Source organism: Cydia pomonella, chromosome 18, assembly GCF_033807575.1.
Source record: "Cydia pomonella isolate Wapato2018A chromosome 18, ilCydPomo1, whole genome shotgun sequence".
NCBI classification, from domain to species: domain Eukaryota; kingdom Metazoa; phylum Arthropoda; class Insecta; order Lepidoptera; family Tortricidae; genus Cydia; species Cydia pomonella.
Window position 1 is genome coordinate 11,442,447 of NC_084720.1, and position 20,066 is coordinate 11,462,512.

Here is a 20,066-nt window from a genome sequence, read left to right on the forward strand (position 1 = left end):
TTGGGTCAACTTTCAGTACCCCTAGTGTAACTTTGATCGACATCATAACGTGACGAACGCGTTTGCGTTAAGTCTCATTTTGTATAGGATTTTGAGGTTCCAAAACGTCCCGCTTGGCGCGCTCTTTCGAAATCCAATACAAAATGAGACTAAACGCAAACGCGTACGTCACGTTTGGAAATCGAATTTATTTACACTAGGGGTACGGGATAGGTACACTTTTTTATTTGAAGAGTTTGGTCACATTCACTTTTATGTACCTAATTCTGCCCGCGCCGTAACGTATAAAATCAGTTTGATTTTGGAATTATTTGTCCAATGAGCAATGTGTTTTCCAACTACTAATATTAAGACGAAAATGGAGGACCCGCGCCTTTTCATACAAACATTATTGAATATATTTTGACACAATTCCTTGTATATCAACTACAGCTATGCCCCCTACGTTTGATTTTTCTCGCATTTTTAATTATTATAAGAGTTTGTTTGACATAATTATTAAAAGTCATAATGTGATGATAGTCAGATTATCTACTTAGTTACTGGACTGGTTAGTGGTAGATTAGTTTTTACTGAGGTGTGCCAATAAAGAGTATTCTATCTATCTATCTATCTATCTATTATCATGAGTCATAATCACTCTGAAACCGTTAACTTTTCAGGAATTTCCTCAGGTTATCCTATACTCGTAGATACATTAGGTCAGGTTAGGTTTGTTTTATGGCCATCCTGAAAAGTTACGCGTTTCTGGGAAAAACCAAATTATGACTAACGAAAATGCGGACAAACAATACATTATGACTTAAAACTTTATGGGAAACAATAGAAACCCGAGTTAAGAGCATTTAAAAAATTGTATAATATCTGTTTTCGCTCCTAATTTTACAATAAAAAAAAATCGAAAAAATCAAACGTAGGGCCGTAGCTATGGTTAATATGTATTAAATTTTGTATATTAAGCATAGTGTATATTATGTATTATTGCATATTAACGATTTTCCATAATTTCAATTTTCTATATCCAGAGGAAAATGGGGACTACGTTTGTATGGAGAAGCGGTCGTCCCCATTTCTCTTAAGGCTGTACGAATACATCAGTACATGGTGGGCAGATTGTACTACAGCGTAGCACTCTATATGAGAGCCCTAGACGCTGTGATGATTATAAGATGACCGGTTTCAAACATACTAGACGACATTCCTAGTCAGCCTCTTGTTATACATATTACAGTCAATTGTGAATTTGTATTGACGCAGAGCGTGTTTTTAACAGTGATCTACCGTGCGTCTAAACATTGAGCTCTATACACCGTGTTTTTAATGAATTCCGTTAACTTCGGGGTATCGGTAAATACGTTGATTTTTTTTTTTAAATAAAAAGTAATTAAATGTTGCATATAGCTTTGTTGTAACACGAGCATTTAATTTAACTCAACCAAACAATTGAAAACTGTGACATATCAATGTCATTTCGAACATCTATCGTCCGAGATAGTACCTACGTTTAGTAGCAAATTATACTAAACACTAATCGATATGTAAACAGACCCTAAGGCAAGTTTACACGCTCGTAATGGCCTTATAAGATAGAAATTAATTATTGATTATGATTGAGTTAATTAGAATACCGGTGTCTTTGAGAAAATTACTTAATTTAAAAACAAGGAATGCACACTTGAAATTAACGGAAATCAAAAGAACACGGTGTTTGTAGTCTTTATTCTATTAGTGCTTTAGGTTAAGTCGATAGTTAAAGCAAGAATGACAAATTAGCACCGACTAAGTCTCTGTATGACCTATAAAACGTATTTTATTTGTAGTTCAAAGGATTTCATGAAAGATTTAAGCTATGCAGCAAGAAAAGCGCTGAGAGGGCTTATCTTTCTTCGGCCGAAGAGGAAATTTAACGGAGCAGACTCTTAATACGATTATAGCTTTGCACTACAACTGAACATGATATATACCTTTAGCAATTGTTTTTTTTAAACAATACCCGCCGGAAATACAACATGTGAACTGAGATAAATATAGAGAAAACAGTCTGTTTTTAATAACTTTACGTTTAGGTCCTCTAAAGCAATGCTATAAGTATTGAAAGCTAAATCGCGTCCTCTAGATTATATTAAGGGTCTGTTTGACAAAGTCTGAGTTAAGTTTGGATAGCTAATTAACAAATAAATTAACTGCCACATAAACGTTTCTGATGCTAAACTTAGCACTTTATCAACCAGTTAAACATATTTGAAGATTGTGAATCGCCAACAATGACCTTATTCGTCAAATAAGTGGCAAGTAGCTTATTCAGTAGGTACATTACTTGGACATTGTGCAACAGACCATAAATCTCGCTAGCTTATTTCGCATCATCCCTTGAAAAAAACTTCTGCAATGCATTGCAATAGAGCAAACATTCTATGAGTTACATATTGTACGTTATTGAGCAATTTAAATGCAGCGCAATAGGTACCTAAGTGCATCGAATTAAGGTTAATTAAAGCAATGAACATTTATATTTGTTGTGATTTGATCGTCCGCTGTATAGTTCGAATGATTTTATTCTCTATGGTGCAAAAATAATAGCGTTAATTGGATTAACAATTTGCAAGTACATTTTGATGGAATAATAGACCATCAGAATGAGAATATAGACTCTATAATGTATTATATTATATGTATAAAGTTAGGAATGTATCTATTGCAAAATAACTTTTAAACGGTAAGATAGGTTAAACAACATGTTATATTAATTTAGTTTTTAAAATGAGATCATGTCACGACTTGACTCCGTTATCAGACGGTAAAGGGCTCATTAGGTAGTATGATTTTAGCATAGAGCCAATCGATACTCTATAACGCGGTTATCACTTTTCATAAATAATAATAATTTATTATTATGCGCCAATATTGTCCCACTACTGGGCAAAGGCCTCCCTCTAATTCTTCCACGTGTCCCTATCCTCGGAAGTCTCCCACCAGTCTCTGTGGAAGGCGCCAAGCTCGTCCCGCCATCTCCGACGAGTCTACCATGACGCCTTAAAATTTGTGGGACAGATGGCTGTTTTGGCCCACAGGTCATCCGGCATACGGCAGACGTGTTCTGCCCAGTCCTATTAGGGCTTGGCGGCAGAATACTGTAATAAATAAGTCTAATATTTAGAGAACAACATTACTTTAAAGTCAGACCAAGCTGAATGTGCATAGCATTTGCCATGACAAAGTATAAAAATGCCATTATAATGAATTTCAAAAAAATATATATACAGTGCCCGTGAGCATTGCGAGAGATTGTAACAGTATATTCCTGATCATATTTAAAGACTAAAATGTCATATAAACTTTTTTGGAATCCGCCTAATTTCAGAGTTAAAGCCACTTACAAAAAAAAACATTTTTTTAATGTTACCTAGTGCAAACGCCTTTTTGATGGGGATGTTGCCACTATGGGACCTAGTCCAAATATCCTTATTGATAGATGTCAAAAAGTGACAAGAATACACTTTGCAAAAAATAGGTTTTACAACAAAAGTTCAAATTCCTTTTCTGTTCATTTTATGGACAAATACATACAAAAATCGAAACAAAAACATTTTTTCTTTTGTGAATATGACCTAAACTCATATAACTGTTTTCCCTTCTTTTGGTCTCAGAAATGCGTGGTTAAAATCTCTCGGGTTCTTCGTGGGCACGTTGTATATATATTATTTTATCCAAATATAAAGAAACACTGAGATTGTTTTACTTTGAAACATACTAAATTTTATAGCTTTTAACGTAACAATAGTAATAGTAGTAAATTCACATTGTTGCTTTAGCTGTAGAGAACGGCTGGCCGCCCGAACTCAATGCGGCTACAACCTATCCGATACTTTACTGCCTTACCCGAACGAGTAACCTAGCTTTACAACCCCTACTGTAACTCTATGTATTATTAAGTAGTAGGTGACCAGTCATAAATTACAAATTGAGTACTGCCCGACCAGAAATATATGATCATTGTCAAGAGGACGCTGTTATTCTCATGTATAGGGTGTCAGATCAGTTTAGTATGAAAAATTTAGTTCCATAGAAATTCCGCAACATGACCTTTGCCCAGCAGTGGGACACAATAGGCTCGTAATAATAATATTAATATAAAATGTTTTTAAGTGAAGTGTAAAGTGCACGTGTGCAATAGTGCAATATTTGTTATACCTATCTAATAGCCCTAAAAATATTCTCAAAAAGTACAAAATCTCGCACCAAAATGCTACCAGTATGCTACGATGAAAATAATGAAAATTGCATTAACTTCGCTCATAAAGCGGGAGAAATGTTAGAAGCTGAAACATTTGGGCGCTATCTAATACATATGTCATGGCCGTACAATTTCGCGCGCTTTCTCGTTTAACTGGCTGCTTTGACAGTCAGTCAGCGTCGTTTTAAAATGGAGTTCAATATAAATAACAAATAGTAGTAAACAAACCAATTTACTTTAATTTCTTCGTAATTTCGCACTTTTTGTGGACAACCATGATTTTAACAACAGTTTATATATATACTACCGGGTGTCTACCAGGTGTTACAGAACAGGAGCAATAAATGAAACTGTGGGCTGTACTCCTCAAACTCACCAACATTTTTTTCAGCAACTTTTAGAAGTAACTTAAGTTTTGATTTGGATTACAATTTTATTCTAAGATTAATGAGAGATTTATTTATTTAATGCGAAAATTGTTATGTTTAAAGCATGGCAAGCATTTAATTATTAATATTTAAATGAAAACAACCATCGTAAAACTTTTAGGTTATATGTCAAATGCGAACAAAATCTGTCATACTTGTTTACATTATTTGTCATTTCTATTGAACTCCACTATACATTTAAGAGTACCGTGGTGTTGTATCGCTTATTAGAATTTGTTCCTTTTATTACATTATCCTATCCACCAAACCTCTACGTAAACAGACAATAATATTTTACCATAGGTACATAGGATCAAGCTCGACTAGCAGCTGTCGACCCCAGTACACTCCCAGTACTCCCACCCACGTTATAAGCTATTCAATAATGAAAATATGAAATGGAAAGATATATATATTGATACGAACATAACTAGCACCTTTAGATTTAAGTAGAAGTAATTGCCCGAGACCTAATAATGCATAATAAATGCAAAGGAAGTTTTTTGTGTATACAATTCCACATGAAAAAGTAACTTTATACTTAACGTAAGTTAGGTTGGTACCTCAAGTTACTTCTATGTTTCTAGTAGATTACTGAAACCTTTTACATATTCAACTATTATTTTTGCTACTGAAGGTATAACAAATGATTCTGCACTATGAAAAGTTCCTTTTTGTGTCTATTTATGACGTCTTCATGACTTGTGTATTCTTAAGATTATCTGCTGTTCATAAAAATACTCTAAGCTTATTGTCTAAAAGGAGTTGCAAACTCCATTGGCCCACACAATGAAAAAGGCGTGCCAAAAATAGGATGTAATTTGGCACAGACCCATATACCAAGTGTTGAAATACTCATTACAGATCTAATTATCAAAATGTTAATAGCCTAGGATAGTTAGAAACTCGTAAACCGGTCCAAAGTTTATAGAGGTAGAATAGTAAATTTTGACATCACTTTGCAAGTAATAACTTATTCAAAACGTGCTAAAATAGATACACCAGTTAGTTATTTGAATTTGCTGACACTGCTTCAAACACTGTTTTGGGTTCTTACTACTCGTAAACCAAGTGATTTATTTAGGTAGGTACATAAGTAGTGAAACTATCTTTATCAACTATGCATACCTATAAAATACAAATCATCAGGGTAATACTTACTCTTTTTTTTTAATTAGAAATTGAAGGTACTCGTTTCACAAAAGATCTCGTGTCGTGAAGATTTGCTTTATAAAAAATAGTTTTTATGGAGTGAGATTTAATTGCAATTCTCTATATAATTCCAGAAATAGACAACGTAGGCTGCCTACGTTAACCATTCGTACAAACGAATCCCGCAAGGCGCATTCGTTGAATTTCACGCCACATAAATAGCTTCCATTTGAAATAGTCAAAGGCAAAAAGCACTCCGTTTGGGAAATATCTTTTGAACTTTAAAATCCTTTTAATCAGTTCTTTATCTTACTTTTTCATTATTGGTTCTCGGTTCTCCCTTGTATCCCTATTTATAATGTTGAGTGACGTTGTATATGATTTACGAAACGGCACTGTAACGGATAAAAATAAAGGTACCTTTAAGATTTATTTTCCCTCGTAAAATGTTGAAGAAAGTCGCTGACATATTGTGCAGATTTTTCCGGCTCATTGTTGCAAATCAAAGGCACACTTTCTTACAATTTGACGAAATGGTGAAGCAATGAACTTATTTAGACCTAAGCAGCATTATAGTAAAAAAATTACCTGTTTTGAAAGCAAAATAATTTCACGATTATATTATTTATCTACTTCAATTTAGATATGCAAGGACTTTTGACTGATATTAAAAAGACTATAGGTACAGATCCCTTATTATTTATATAAATGGGTTGAAAGTTTATTTAATGCTGAATTACTTACAATATAATTTAACGTAAGTAATTTGCTGTCTAAGTTTTCAATAATTCTACGTACTTATAATATTCGGAATAATGTTATAAAAAGCCATGGAAAAAAAAATACGCGAACTGTTCAAGGTGATTATGATCCTCCTTATTTATTTATTTTTCTGGACCTTTTATCTTTCTTAAGATATATAATTCATGTGTATTAGATTGCCAAAAATGCAACTGTACGTATTGGATGGCGGTCAAAAATTTGAGTACTGAAAAGTACCCCAAGCTGAAGAACAGCCTTGTCGGAGAACTAAATGTTGGTGATAAAATAACGTTCTAATAAAGTAGGTTCATTCAATAAAATAATTGTGCCTATAATAATGGGACACTGGTTTTACTCCCTTTTGTAAAGTATAATTTTTCACAATCCAGCCGCGTATTCGCGTCTAACGACAATCCCAAAGTAAACAAGTGGTAAAATAAATAAAAACGCGATCTAAATTTTAAACGAATTACATATATTACATTTTGGTCAGTATAAAATAAGATTTCAAATCATCGCATTTTTTATTAATAAGCCTTGTATTACACTCTATCGATCAAAACCTTTGTGACAGAACTTATGATCTAACTAAGTGTAAGTATTAGTTACCCACAAACTTTCTTACAAATACCTGTAATTCCAAAACAGGTAAAATCATAAGGAATTCGATTACGACATACCTAAGCTTAAAAAATATAAAAGCCTAGTAACCTAGTTCCATAAAGCCGAGGGGGGGTACTAAACCTATAGTGACCTACATCTGTTGTATAAATAATGCTATTTCCACGTAGGTATAGGTAATTGATATTTGGCGATCCAAAAGCTGGTGTGTGGAAAGAGAAGAGAGAGGAGTCGTGGAATGTAAGAGACCCCATACATTCTTTCCGCGCAGACTAGTAAAATCAACAGTATTTTATTACTTACTATACTACCTTCAGAAAAAATGGTACATTGCATACAGTACTTACCGAAAACAAAAAGCCACATGCAAGTTGCAGTTTTGCACTGTGAGTCAGATCAGTGATCACAAATCATGTAATCAAATAAAATGACCGATGAGATCATTTTGTGTTCATTGTGTCTTTGTAGCGCTGAGCATTGTAGCGTTGTACCGACATGCGATCCTGCCTCAACTTACAACAATAATGTTTACCTCTTATACCCTACCTGGAGTACCTACTATCGCAAATCGTGAGCAGACATAAAAATATTACAATGGTTCCATATTAATACTAAAATTGCACCACAAACATCTCTAGTTCTTTTTATCGTTCCCTCAACGTCGAATCTGTTTTTCAACACACTTGCTAGTAATGTGAAGCTTATTGAACCGCTTTTACGCCTATAATTCTAAACCCGCGTGCTTTTTTCATTATGTATATGTAATTATCGAACTTATGCGCTAAAGTTATACCTAATTATCGAACTAGCGCGGTAATGTATGTTAATACTTTTATTGTAGTGTTTTTACTCGTCCATTTCATATTAATGGTTGAATTAAGACTGCATAAACTAAACTATAATTGCATACTCTTCACTATATGTACCTATAATGTTCATTGCGAAACGCTTTAGTCGACTATAATGAATTTGATCAACGCGTCTCGCCACGTTCAAGAAGATAAGATCAAGGATAAAACAAAAGACTTCAATGAGCCAATTTTTCAGTATATTTTTATCTATTTTATTTAAATATAACCTAAGTTCGAAATAACTTTTGTTTTTTTTTTATGACCACATGGCCTCGTATCTTAACTCTATGGGCTTCAAAAGTAATATTATAAGAATATCTCCAATATCAGAATTTCTATATTCGAGATATAAAATGTTTTTGTAAATATCATATTTTCGATTTTTTTCTACTATATCCAAAGATTTTTAGTAAAAGATATTTTGATTTTGTAACCACATTGGCTTAATAAGTGAAATTATTAAAAATCTCCGGTGACTGAATTTCTATTTTAATAGTTGACTTATCAAGATTTATTGTATACAATAGTGATATAATCAATGTTTTCAATCTCGTACCTTACTTTTATCCTCGCAAGTGTGTTGAAAATCGTCGTAAGAAACACGTGTGGATTGGTCATTACACGCATCGGCATCGGCTTTCTTATAGCCCGCTCGCTTTCAGCTCGCGCGCACACTATCGCCGCGAGTGTAACGACCAACGGAGCACACTTCTATCATAGTGTACTATTATTATCTCTTATAAAAATCATAAGTATATCTATAAAAAAATAAGGCATGACGCGTCCTAAAAGAACTTCGCTTAATTCTCCAAATTTATAAAGAAGTATGAAATCACAAAATTGATGTTTCTTCTTCTTCCTCGCATTATCCCGCTATTTTTGCCACGACTCATGGGAGCCTGGGGTCCGCTTGATAAATAATCCCCAGAATTGGCGCAGGCACTAGTTTTACGAAAGCGACTGCCATCTGACCTTCCAACCCAAAAGGTAAACTAGGCCTTATTGGGATTAGTCCGGTTTCCTCAAGATGTTTTCCTTCACCGAAAAGTGACAGGTAAATATCAAATGTTCCTAAAAACTCATTGGTACGAACCGGGGTTTGAACCCGCGACCCCCGGATTGAAAGCTCTTACCGCTAGGCCGCCAGCGCTTCACAATTAAAATTGATGTTTAGCATGTAAATATGTACATATGTAAATACCTAGTCATGATGACTGTTTTACTTAAAGAGATAAGTAGGTATACTGTTCTAAATATGTCTCTTGTTTAAAATCGCATATAGTTTACATGCGAATTTTCACAAGTGACATATTTTGCTTGCATAGTTTATGCAACCTTGAAACTTGAGCCGTCATCGCTGAAAGTTTATTGACAAACTTTAGAATATCTTATAAGAAATTCCACATAGATACTAGTACGTTGTCGGTTTTGGCTCCAGGACTCCACTCATAATGCATTGAACTGCTAAACTTATCTGGTTATACCTAAGTCGATGAATTGTTCAATCAAATTCATTACTTTGAGCGAAGTTTACCACGTGTTCTCTATGTAATATTTATTATCAAGTATCTCATAGTGTATATTGTTTGTCTTCAGATTCTACTGGGATCTGTGTATGCTGCTGCTCCTGGTGGCCAACTTGATCATCCTGCCCGTCGCCATCTCCTTCTTCAACGACGACCTCAGCACGCGCTGGATAGCCTTCAATTGTCTCTCGGACACAATTTTCCTTATAGATATTGTTGTTAATTTTAGGACAGGTAAATACTGATTATTATACAATCATTGAATCACGATTAAAATTATCACGATTTTCCTGTAGGTTTAATGCTCGATATCATTTGAAACTTAAAGCGACAATTTAAAAAGCTTGCATATAGGACAAACTTTTGAGAGAAAGATCTTCTTCTTAGTTTCAAGTTATGTTAAGCAGATTCCAAAAATAGCTTTTTTGTTCTATTTCAGGAATAATGCAGCAAGATAATGCAGAACAAGTGATATTAGATCCCAAGTTAATAGCGAAGCACTATTTGAGGACATGGTTCTTCCTTGACCTCATCTCTAGTATACCACTAGATTATATATTCTTGATCTTCAATCAGGTAAACGTACGTTGCAATTTGGCCGTGTTGTTCTTATTACTGTAGTTTTAACTGTCTTTTATGTTGTTTTGATATTCTGTTTCAGCATTTGTTCCATTAGAATTTTTATTTTTGTTGTTTCGATATTCGTTTCTAATTGTGACCTTGCCCAACTGCCACGAGAGCTTCCAAGGCGACACCGTGTTTCGATTTATAATATCTCGTTTTAAGGTTTAACAGAACAATAAAGGTTTGATTGAATCACTATAGATTCAGTATCAACTACATATTTCTTCATATTTTCAATATTGTCCACGCCTTTTTATTGTCTGCACGCATCATTGGTAACCCATATGATTTCCTGTCTGAAGCATTTCTACTCTTCGTCCCATTAGGTGGTCTGGTTTATCTTGGCATTCCTTGGATCGTATGGGATACTCAATCCTTTTCTATTGGTTATGGAATCCTTCTTTAAAAATCAGCAATTTCGGACAGTGCACTGGCTGGATATATTTTACATTTTCTAACTGTGCACTTTATAAAATTCTATTGTACCTGTACCTATACTATAATTTTACTTTTGACAATATTTCTGCCTACTTCAAATACAATTATTAATGGTACCATGCACGCCATTTCCACTTTTCCTATTACTACGAGGTATAACATTTTATTTATACCTACATGCCTTTTTTCATACACAGCATGTTTTAAGTGTTTTGGACTAGTATTCCTATTTATCAAGTTACTGTTAAATTGTAGTTTTCGTATTTTGTTCCAATAAATATATATGGCTGAATTATTTTTATTTCATAACAACACGACCGAATTGTAATACTTCTTTCAATTGATCTCTTTAATAAAGTAGTTTTGAACAAGACTGAGAAGCTCATAAGTAAATGAGCTCTATTGATATTTGACTCTAAAACCTTGCTTAAAATTGTCTCTTATTATAAATACTGTTTGTTCATAATAGGACACTTTAAAAGTGTGCCAAAGTCACCTTTCTGATACAAATATTTTTCTTGAACCATCGCACAAAACTATGTAGTTGTATTTACTAACAATTTCGTGTAAATGAGCAGAATGATGCCCTCCACTAATACCCATCAGTGGTCCCCTGCAACTTTGAATGTAAATTAACAAACCATAACTGTAACATGACATGTTCGTTGTTATGCTTCAGCACTTTTGTTTGGCTGATACTTACTCCTTCGATATCAGCAATTCTGCATGTCTTGTACACTTCAAACTGTATAAAGAACGTTGCCACCTAGTGGTTTCCTGGGTGCCCCTAAGATAGTTTCTGTTTATCCTTCGGGCACCCTGCAATAATACTGGCATTTGAATTATTTTGGTCATGTTGACAGGACTTTAGTGAAAGCTTTCAAATTCTTCACGCGGGTCGTGCACTAAGGATACTCCGGTTAGCCAAGCTGCTGTCCCTGGTGCGGCTGCTGCGGCTGTCCAGGCTGGTCCGCTATGTCTCGCAATGGGAGGAAGTATATGTAAGCCATCATCTCTACTGATCCACACGTACTCGTACCTATGGGTGCCTACTTTCTACTACTTACCTACTAACACTGCTCTAACACATTACGCTCACATTTACTAACACGACATCACTAAACAGCCTAATGCAAGCCTAATTCAGGATTAAAAAATGTTTAATATAAAATGTATAATAATTAACGATTTGGTTTAAATGCACAGATATAATATAATGTGTTAATGAGTAACATTTTAAAATTTTCTAGCCAGTAGTAGTCCCAAGTAAATGGAGTGTTGTAATCCTGTATTATACCATCGATCCCGCCCCCCACTGTATGTACGCCCCACGTCCCGCTCTGCACTTCTCTTCTGCTTCTCTGCAAGCTTCTTTCTGCCTGAGCACGCTCTCACTCGTGACGTCTATTCTCTCACTTCTTCGCGCCCGAGCCCCGGCCCCGCCGCGCCCCGCGACCCGCCCGCGCCTCGAGCATCCGTCGACGATCCCCGTCCATCGCTCGCCAACATGACAATATTATTTGCAAAACTTTTCATATATTTTTGTTGCCGCTTTTCCGGAGCCTCTAGAAGATGCGCTGACGCCGAATACGCGACCAATAGATGTAGCTCCCATAAAGCTAGTAAATCAAACTACAGATTTTAATATAACCACAAAAATCATACCACCAACTGTACGATCAATTGGACACACGAGTTCGAAAACACTTCAACTTTTACTTGGCAAAAATGAACAAAAATTAAAAGTCAAACATAAATACCTACAGAAACTTGCTTGCATAGTGTTAAACTAGAACGGCCAAAATCAATATGTCGTTAAAACAAACCTAATTTCATTAATTCATAAGTAATGAATTGGGCTGCAACAATAAAGACCCTAAAGACCAATCCAAAATTTGTTGCGACGTCACAAGCTCAAGGATACGGGTATTGGTTTCAAAGCGGAGATTCAGAGAGAAGTGGAGTAGGCACGGGGAGGGTGGAGGCAGACTGGCGTCCTCGCAGTGACGGTGTTGTGTGCAGATGAGCCCCGCTCCGCAGCCGCGCGGCGCGCCGAGCGACGCCGAGAGCACCGGCTCGCGCGACCTCGTCACGCAGGTGCTGCTGTGCCGTCCGCATGCCGTGGCCCTCCCGTCCCCTAGCTAGTATAGGGGCCTAGCCCGCGTCCTGTTCGTCTCGGTGTTAGTGCATCCTGTGTGTGCCCCGCGTCCGCTGCTACCCGCACGCGACTAGTACCCCGCCCCGCTCCGCCCGCAATTCCGCGTCTACCTTGCCCGCCGAACCTATCCGCGCTCACGCCGGGCGCGCCTGGCTCTCTTCCTACTATCTTGTGTTTCTCGCTTGTTTTCTAGATCTTGCAGAATCTTCAAAAAAAGCGCACGGAACGAAGGGGACGTCTCAGCTCCGACGTTGCCAAAAAGAAGGGTGACACCAAAAGCAATCTGATCTTCAAGGTAACCAGGGTCGGCACGAGCCGGCGCGCATGTGCTCGTTCGCCCGCTTAGCATGCTGCCGGCGCCGCCCGGCGCCCTAGTCCGCTGCGTTCGCTTCGCTTCCTCTCTTACGTTTCTGTTTCCGACCCTGTCCCGCCGGCGGCCGCGCGGGCGGACGCGCGAGGCGGCGAGGCAGCAGGGGTCTCGCGACCGTGCGGCGGCCACGGCCACGCGACTTCCTGACTGCCTCCTCACGCATGCGACATAAATCGTCTCACGCGATCATACTTTTTTTCTCACTACTACTTTACGAATCCATCGGTAGAGAATCATCGCGATGCTTGACCTCGGGCGTCATTGTCGCGCGCAGTCCGCACGGCTTCCTTTAGAGGCGAAGCTGACTTATGGAACAACGTTGATCTTTCTGTTCTCTTTGCAGTTCCTCAACATGGCATCGGTGTTCATGCGGATATTCAACTTAATCTGCATGATGTTGTTGATCGGCCACTGGTCCGGATGCCTTCAATTCCTGGTTCCTATGTTGCAAGGGTTCCCGGCGAACTCTTGGGTTGCAATAAACGAGTTGCAGGTAACAAACACTAAGCTTCTATTTTTACTCGCGATAAACATTCTGAAAATATTTTAGTAACCATCGCTTGTTCATGTCTATCATGCAGGATTCATTTTGGCTGGAACAGTACTCGTGGGCACTGTTTAAGGCCATGTCACACATGCTGTGCATCGGGTACGGACGGTTCCCGCCGCAGTCACTTACTGACATGTGGCTCACTATGCTGTCTATGATCTCGGGCGCCACCTGCTACGCTCTGTTCCTCGGCCACGCCACCAACCTCATCCAGTCCCTGGACTCTTCCCGCAGACAATACAGAGAAAAGGTATTTCATAAAACTGACACTACTAACTACTACTCTTTACTCTCTTTCTTCCTTACAGATTTGGAGACCTAAAGTCCCTGCGCTATGGAAACTTGAAACCGTTATGAACACCTACAGCTAATGCTGTGTTGAACTAAAAACAAATTTTAATTCATTTAAAATCGCATTTTATTAATGTATACCATTATGTTATTAATACTTAAATCACAAAACCATTCATATTTAAAATGATCATCCTGCAAATCTTTTCAACATTGCCATTGCCAGTTACTAAACCCTCCATTACCTGTTTCAGAGATTAGACGTGAGTACCGAGTAGATGTTCGTGTGTCAATGTCGTTATACAGACTATTCTCGAATATTATATAGTTAGTCTAACTCAGGCCACACTCGCATTTATTCATCACATACCTACCTATATATCGCTGTAACTGGTGTTATAAATAATCAATCCATCATATCATAAATATATCATTAACGGGTGTTCAAAACAGTTTTCTTTCCAAGGGTCTTTCTAACAATTTCATTTTCATTTCTGTTTATATTAATATACTTTTTTTATGATATAGGGATAATAATTCTATACTTACTCTTAGATCTTATTGGTGCTACTCTACTAATCCCTAACTTACTGCGAACCTCGGAAAGAACAATCTCAAAATTAACGTGACGTACCTGATAGCTGTAACACAAGGGAAATATAATGAGAAATATTCTACAGAAGAACGCTGAGATTCGTAGTAAGGGCATAGAAATTGCATGAGAAAAAATGCACCGTTTATATCGTGTGAAGCCTGTGAATGTATCTTTGGATTTAATGCACTATGCTTTTCCAAATCAACTGCAAGGGATGATGAATACGATATTTCGTGAGACATCATATATTCGGTATGGGTACCATATAGTCTTAGTGCCATGTCTAATATTTTCCTTTTAATTTTCAGGTGAAACAAGTAGAAGAATACATGGCTTACCGAAAATTGCCGCGTGAGATGAGACAGCGCATCACAGAATACTTCGAGCACCGGTACCAGGGCAAGTTCTTCGACGAAGAGCTGATTCTCGGCGAGCTGAGCGAGAAGCTCCGAGAAGACGTCATCAACTACAATTGCAGATCATTGGTGGCCTCTGTGCCGTTCTTCGCAAACGCAGACTCTAACTTCGTGTCCGACGTCGTCACTAAGCTACGTTACGAAGTCTTCCAACCTGGTAAGGACGACTGTTATTAAGTCAAAAGCTTTTAGCGTCTCTCCTACACGCTTATTACGTGAAACATTGCCGTAGGTCGGACCTACCTTAACCATTTTGAAATAAAAGTTTCTTATCCTCTGGAACCGCTCACGAAGACACATATCACTACTACTAAAATGTGTACTAGAATTTTAATATATGTTATTTTAAATGAAAAGACCCTCACTCCACTTGTCACAAAATAAAGTCACATTCACATTGTCAAATAAAATGAGCCACAGCAGAGCTCAATAACCAAAAAGGTTTCCAAAGTAAAGTATCTAGGCCTTGGGTAATTTAAAAATAGCATCTTAGCAAATATTTTTTCTTACTAATAGCCTTACCCAGAACATCATATTAATTACATATCAAAACAAAATTATTATCATAGTTCTTTCTTCTTTTAAAATATGGCTTCCATCAAATCTATGATGAATGATGATTTTGCTCGTAGAGCATGACGTTGTTCGGTAGTTGCTTTTATTCAACTGATCTTGAATAAAATTCGCACCCGTCACATGTCACTTTGACACTAAACAGCAAGTTATACTCCGTAAAGTAACTTACATATATTATAATATTACTGAGGGTATACCTGTATTTCTTTAATTAACCTCTTTGTTCTTTTTTCTATTTCAGGCGATATCATCATAAAAGAAGGAACAATTGGAAACAAGATGTACTTCATACAAGAAGGAATCGTAGATATAGTAATGGCGAACGGCGAAGTAGCAACAAGCCTTTCCGACGGGTCATACTTCGGAGAGATCTGCTTGCTGACCAACGCGCGGCGGGTGGCGTCCGTCCGCGCGGAAACATACTGCAACCTCTTCTCGCTGTCCGTGGACCACTTCAACGCCGTGCTCGACCAGTACCCGCTCATGCGGCGCACGATGGAGAGCGTGGCCGCCGAGCGACTCAACAAGATCGGCAAGAACCCCAACCTCGTGGCGCACCGCGAGGACGACACCACATCGGAGGGGAACACGATCAACGCGGTGGTGAACGCGCTCGCGGCCGAGGCCGAGCACGTCAGCCTGTCGGACGACAGCGTGGCGCGGCTGTCGGAGCGCTCGCTGGGGCTGGCGCTGCAGCCGCTGCAGGCGGCGTCGTGCCGCATGGCGGGCGTGGCGCTGCCCGGCCTGGGCGTGGCGGCGGCGCTGCCGCGACCCAAGTCCGAGCACGACTTCAGCTCAGCGCAGCAGCCGCAGCTCACGTCCGCCTCCGCCGCCTTCCACAAGTCCGACGCCGGCATAGCGCCCTGACGCCGCACCGTCTGCTAGGGGCCGCGGGCCGCCGAGCGCCGACCGATAGCAATACTAGGCTTAGTGCGAGCCGACACTCGCTAGTTGTAGCGTAGACACGAGTATTATAGCTGCGACTTCGCCGGGCGCGCCCGCGAGGCGCCGCCCGCTGAATCTCATTTTGTGATCTTATACTTAATTCTCCTGTGTTATAATTTAGGTTAAATTTTATATCATTGACGCTGTGAGGAATCGGCAAATACGCGACGTATTCCGATTGTATAGATATACCTGTTATATATTGAAGAATGATACTATTGAATCTTTATAGAGATACCTTGCCATTAAAAGAGAAAATAATTATATAGACTAGACTGAGATGTAAAGATATCACTATTGTATGCTTTGTTGACGTATGAAATAGACCTCTATTGTTGACGGATGCCGAATAAACGGTGGAAAGCGAACGTTCAAAGTGTATAAAACGTTCTTGTTGTTCACGATTCGGAGATGATTATAGTATTTGAAGTTGTTTATAAATATAAATAGCTCACGAAGCGACCGGAGGGCCGCGGAAATTCCGCGTGGCTTCGGAAGCCTCGGAGCCCCACGCGCGATTCCAATAGCACACACTTTGCTTTCTTCATTTTAATTATAAGTAGTCATTCTACCGATAATCGATATAATTAGCGCAAGACAATTCTCTCGGTTTCCTAATTAGAGGTGAATCAGTAGCGCTTCGGATATTTTCGAAATCCTTTCTTTATGTAAATATTGTATTATCGAGGATTCGCCTTTAGCGCGGTTTGTTTTGAGGGAGGACCGGAGGGGTGGGACGGGAGCGCCGAGCGGCGGCCCAGTCAATTATTCGGTGCGATCGCGACGCGGCACTTCGGGCCTGAACTTTAGTGCTTAGCCAGAGAGGACAATAAACACATCTTTTTGGTAATCGACAGCATTCGGCAACCTTTAATTTGTGTGTCACGCCGTATGGTCACCGCTTGCGTAATACCACCATAAGTATTGATTGACCACTTCAACAACCATAAACCTTTCTGACTAAAAACGGTAATGATCTTGGAAGTCACTTTGCAGTGCTGCACTTGGATATCGCCACTTTTTGATATAATTTTTCAATAATACGCATTGTTATTGTAGCATTGACACTCTGATCGAGCATAAAGAAATCTATTGTGATCAACCGCGGACGTGCTTTTTATATAAATATTCGTAGGTACATACAATAACTATTTATTGTAGCGTATCACACTATTTATCGAAATCATCGCAAAGAAAACCTTCAAAGACATTAGGTACTGTTCACTAACAGCGGCTAACCGAACCATACTATTCGTATATTGGTTAATAATTATAAACTAAGAAAATTAAGATATCGCTACTGCCTCAAGAACATCGGCAAAATTTATAAGCATAATACAATCCTAAAAATATTTTTTTGGGCAACATTCGTATCGTATTTACTTTTTATGCCCCCGAGCATGACATCTAGAAAATATCAAGTGGAAATCTCCAAGTACCTCAATTGCAACAGTTCCTTTCAAGAGCGGGCCCGTAATCGCTCTCGACGCGCCGCGGCCGTCGCCGTCGCAATGCCTTCGCACTTCACAACTTGTTTTTACTTCTAGGGTAAATAATTTATTATCGATAGAGATCATTTCGTAGAAATAAGTAGGCCGGAGCGATAACAAATTCGATTGAACTACGTTTTGTGATATTCGTAGAGCAGCGAAGGCTGCTGCGCCCCCAGCCGCCGGCTCACGGACCCATCGGCACCAGTTGCGTAGTTCAAATAGACTAAACTTGTGTAACAGTACAAGCAAAGATAAGTAAATATTAAAGACTTAGAAGTCGGGTGCCACATCATTGACGTAGATGGTGTCACTTAAAAGGGTCAGACATAAGTTAAAACTCATCTATCGTAATTTCTCAATGAGCTGAATACCTAGATGGCGTTGCGCAAAATGGTGCCATCTGGCATATTGGGCATCCGACTTTATATTGAGATTATCAGTCTTTATTATTTATTTGCCTCTGATAATAGGTAATCTGATAATCACAACAAAAGGGCTTTGAAGTAGGCGCTTACGCCTTTGTCATGTTTATACTAATAAAATACAAAGCTATTCTGGCATAAGCGCTTGCTTCCTACGCACGTGATCACATTTGGCGATTTTAGCAACGCGGCAGTGCCTAATTAGTAACGGGACTGAATAGTGCTGTTTAATCGCAGAATGAGAACACGCAAAGTCGCTTTTATTGTGTAAGTTTGTACGTGGAACTCGAGGAAATGCTTAGAGTTCGGACGCTGTTTTTTTGCTGACAACGATCACTTTAGCGTTATATATATTTACGTAGTGGTTTCATTAACGCTCCCTAGACGCAACTTAATGTGACCGCTTCTAAGTTAATGATATGTTTAAGAGTCCCAATAATTAGTATACAAATGCAACATATCGTAGGAGCGGGTAGATCGAGCCGAACGCTGGAGGGCGCGCTTCGGAAAGTAACGTCGTTGACTATTCTTATAGTGTCATGACAATTTGTAAAGACGGTTTTGCAAATGTTGACTTTTTAGCCAAAATATAGATAATGAATGACGAACCAATGCGCAGTAGCTTACTTGTAGAACGCAGCCTAGGTCTCATTTTGGCGACTAACACCAATAGATACCTACTTTGTACTCGTAAGATATTTATACAATTGGTCTTAGCAGAGTGAATATCTGTCAATTTAACTAAAAGAGTATAAATACATATTGCGTTTTAATTCCCAGAGCATTTAACTGTTGTTTTAACTGGCATTATTACTGCTTTTGTAAATGATTATAAATTTTATAGAAGAGATCTATTTTTATTGTGAAGTTGAGCTACCTTACTGTATAAAAGAGAATTTATACATAATTGTTTTAAATCCAAACTGTTATTTTAATACCCACATATTATTATACGTACGTATATTTACTGATTTCTGGTACCTAACTATTTTCACCAAAAGTGCTCATCGCTGTCAAGAAAATTAGAGAAAAAATGCATTAAAGAATGAAGAAAACTGTGTACGTTTTTCATTAAACTAACCTTTTCCATCTCAATCAAACACGTCTCATATGAAAAACATTCCTTGGCGGTAACATATTGACATGCATTTATTTAAATGAACACAGCAAAATTTTATATTTTTATGTACTTAAGATTTTGTACGTTTCTTAAGCTTCATTTCTGTATAAAATTCGTGTGCATTTCGTATCGCGGTTCCGCGATATAACCAAAGTAAGTTCCTACATAGAGTGGGCATATTTTGCTAGCTTTTTAGCCGCTGTTAGGTAATTAAACTAGACATAGGCAATTTATTTGAGGGTAAAATCGTGAGTAAATAATTTTCTGGCCTCTCGTTTAGTAGAAAACATAGTATTTATGGGAAAACTCGAGAGGGGGTTGCCGGGAGGATGCTCAACAACAAGCCCAAATACTTTTGGCTTGTACTCCTAATCTGTTGAGGTGTACAATTTTTTTTAAATTAATTTAATTAATTTTTATTAATTATTTTTTTTTTTTAAGTACAAATTGAGTGCCTATTGTGTACTAAATCCTCATATAATAAAAAATGCAAA

General features: G+C 38.0%; 1 protein-coding gene across 14 annotated transcripts in view; it reads left to right on the forward strand.

Moving 5' to 3' along the window:
• LOC133527392 (potassium/sodium hyperpolarization-activated cyclic nucleotide-gated channel 2) overlaps positions 1-19,510 on the forward strand; it is a 292,754-nt gene extending 273,244 nt beyond the window's left edge. For 9 of the 14 annotated variants that reach the window (XM_061864361.1, XM_061864362.1, XM_061864363.1 and 6 more), the window contains 8 exons: positions 9,645-9,808; positions 10,014-10,156; positions 11,500-11,637; positions 12,988-13,089; positions 13,508-13,657; positions 13,746-13,964; positions 14,909-15,173; positions 15,834-19,510. In XM_061864361.1, coding sequence (XP_061720345.1) covers positions 9,645-9,808; positions 10,014-10,156; positions 11,500-11,637; positions 12,988-13,089; positions 13,508-13,657; positions 13,746-13,964; positions 14,909-15,173; positions 15,834-16,459 — 1,807 coding nt within the window. In that variant the 3' untranslated portion in view covers positions 16,460-19,510. Of the gene's footprint in view, positions 1-9,644; positions 9,809-10,013; positions 10,157-11,499; positions 11,638-12,658; positions 12,948-12,987; positions 13,090-13,507; positions 13,658-13,745; positions 13,965-14,908; positions 15,174-15,833 lie in introns of those variants that run through there. The other 5 variants (XM_061864375.1, XM_061864364.1, XM_061864365.1 and 2 more) reach the window with 5 other exon arrangements.
• Positions 19,511-20,066: the final 556 nt, after the last annotated feature.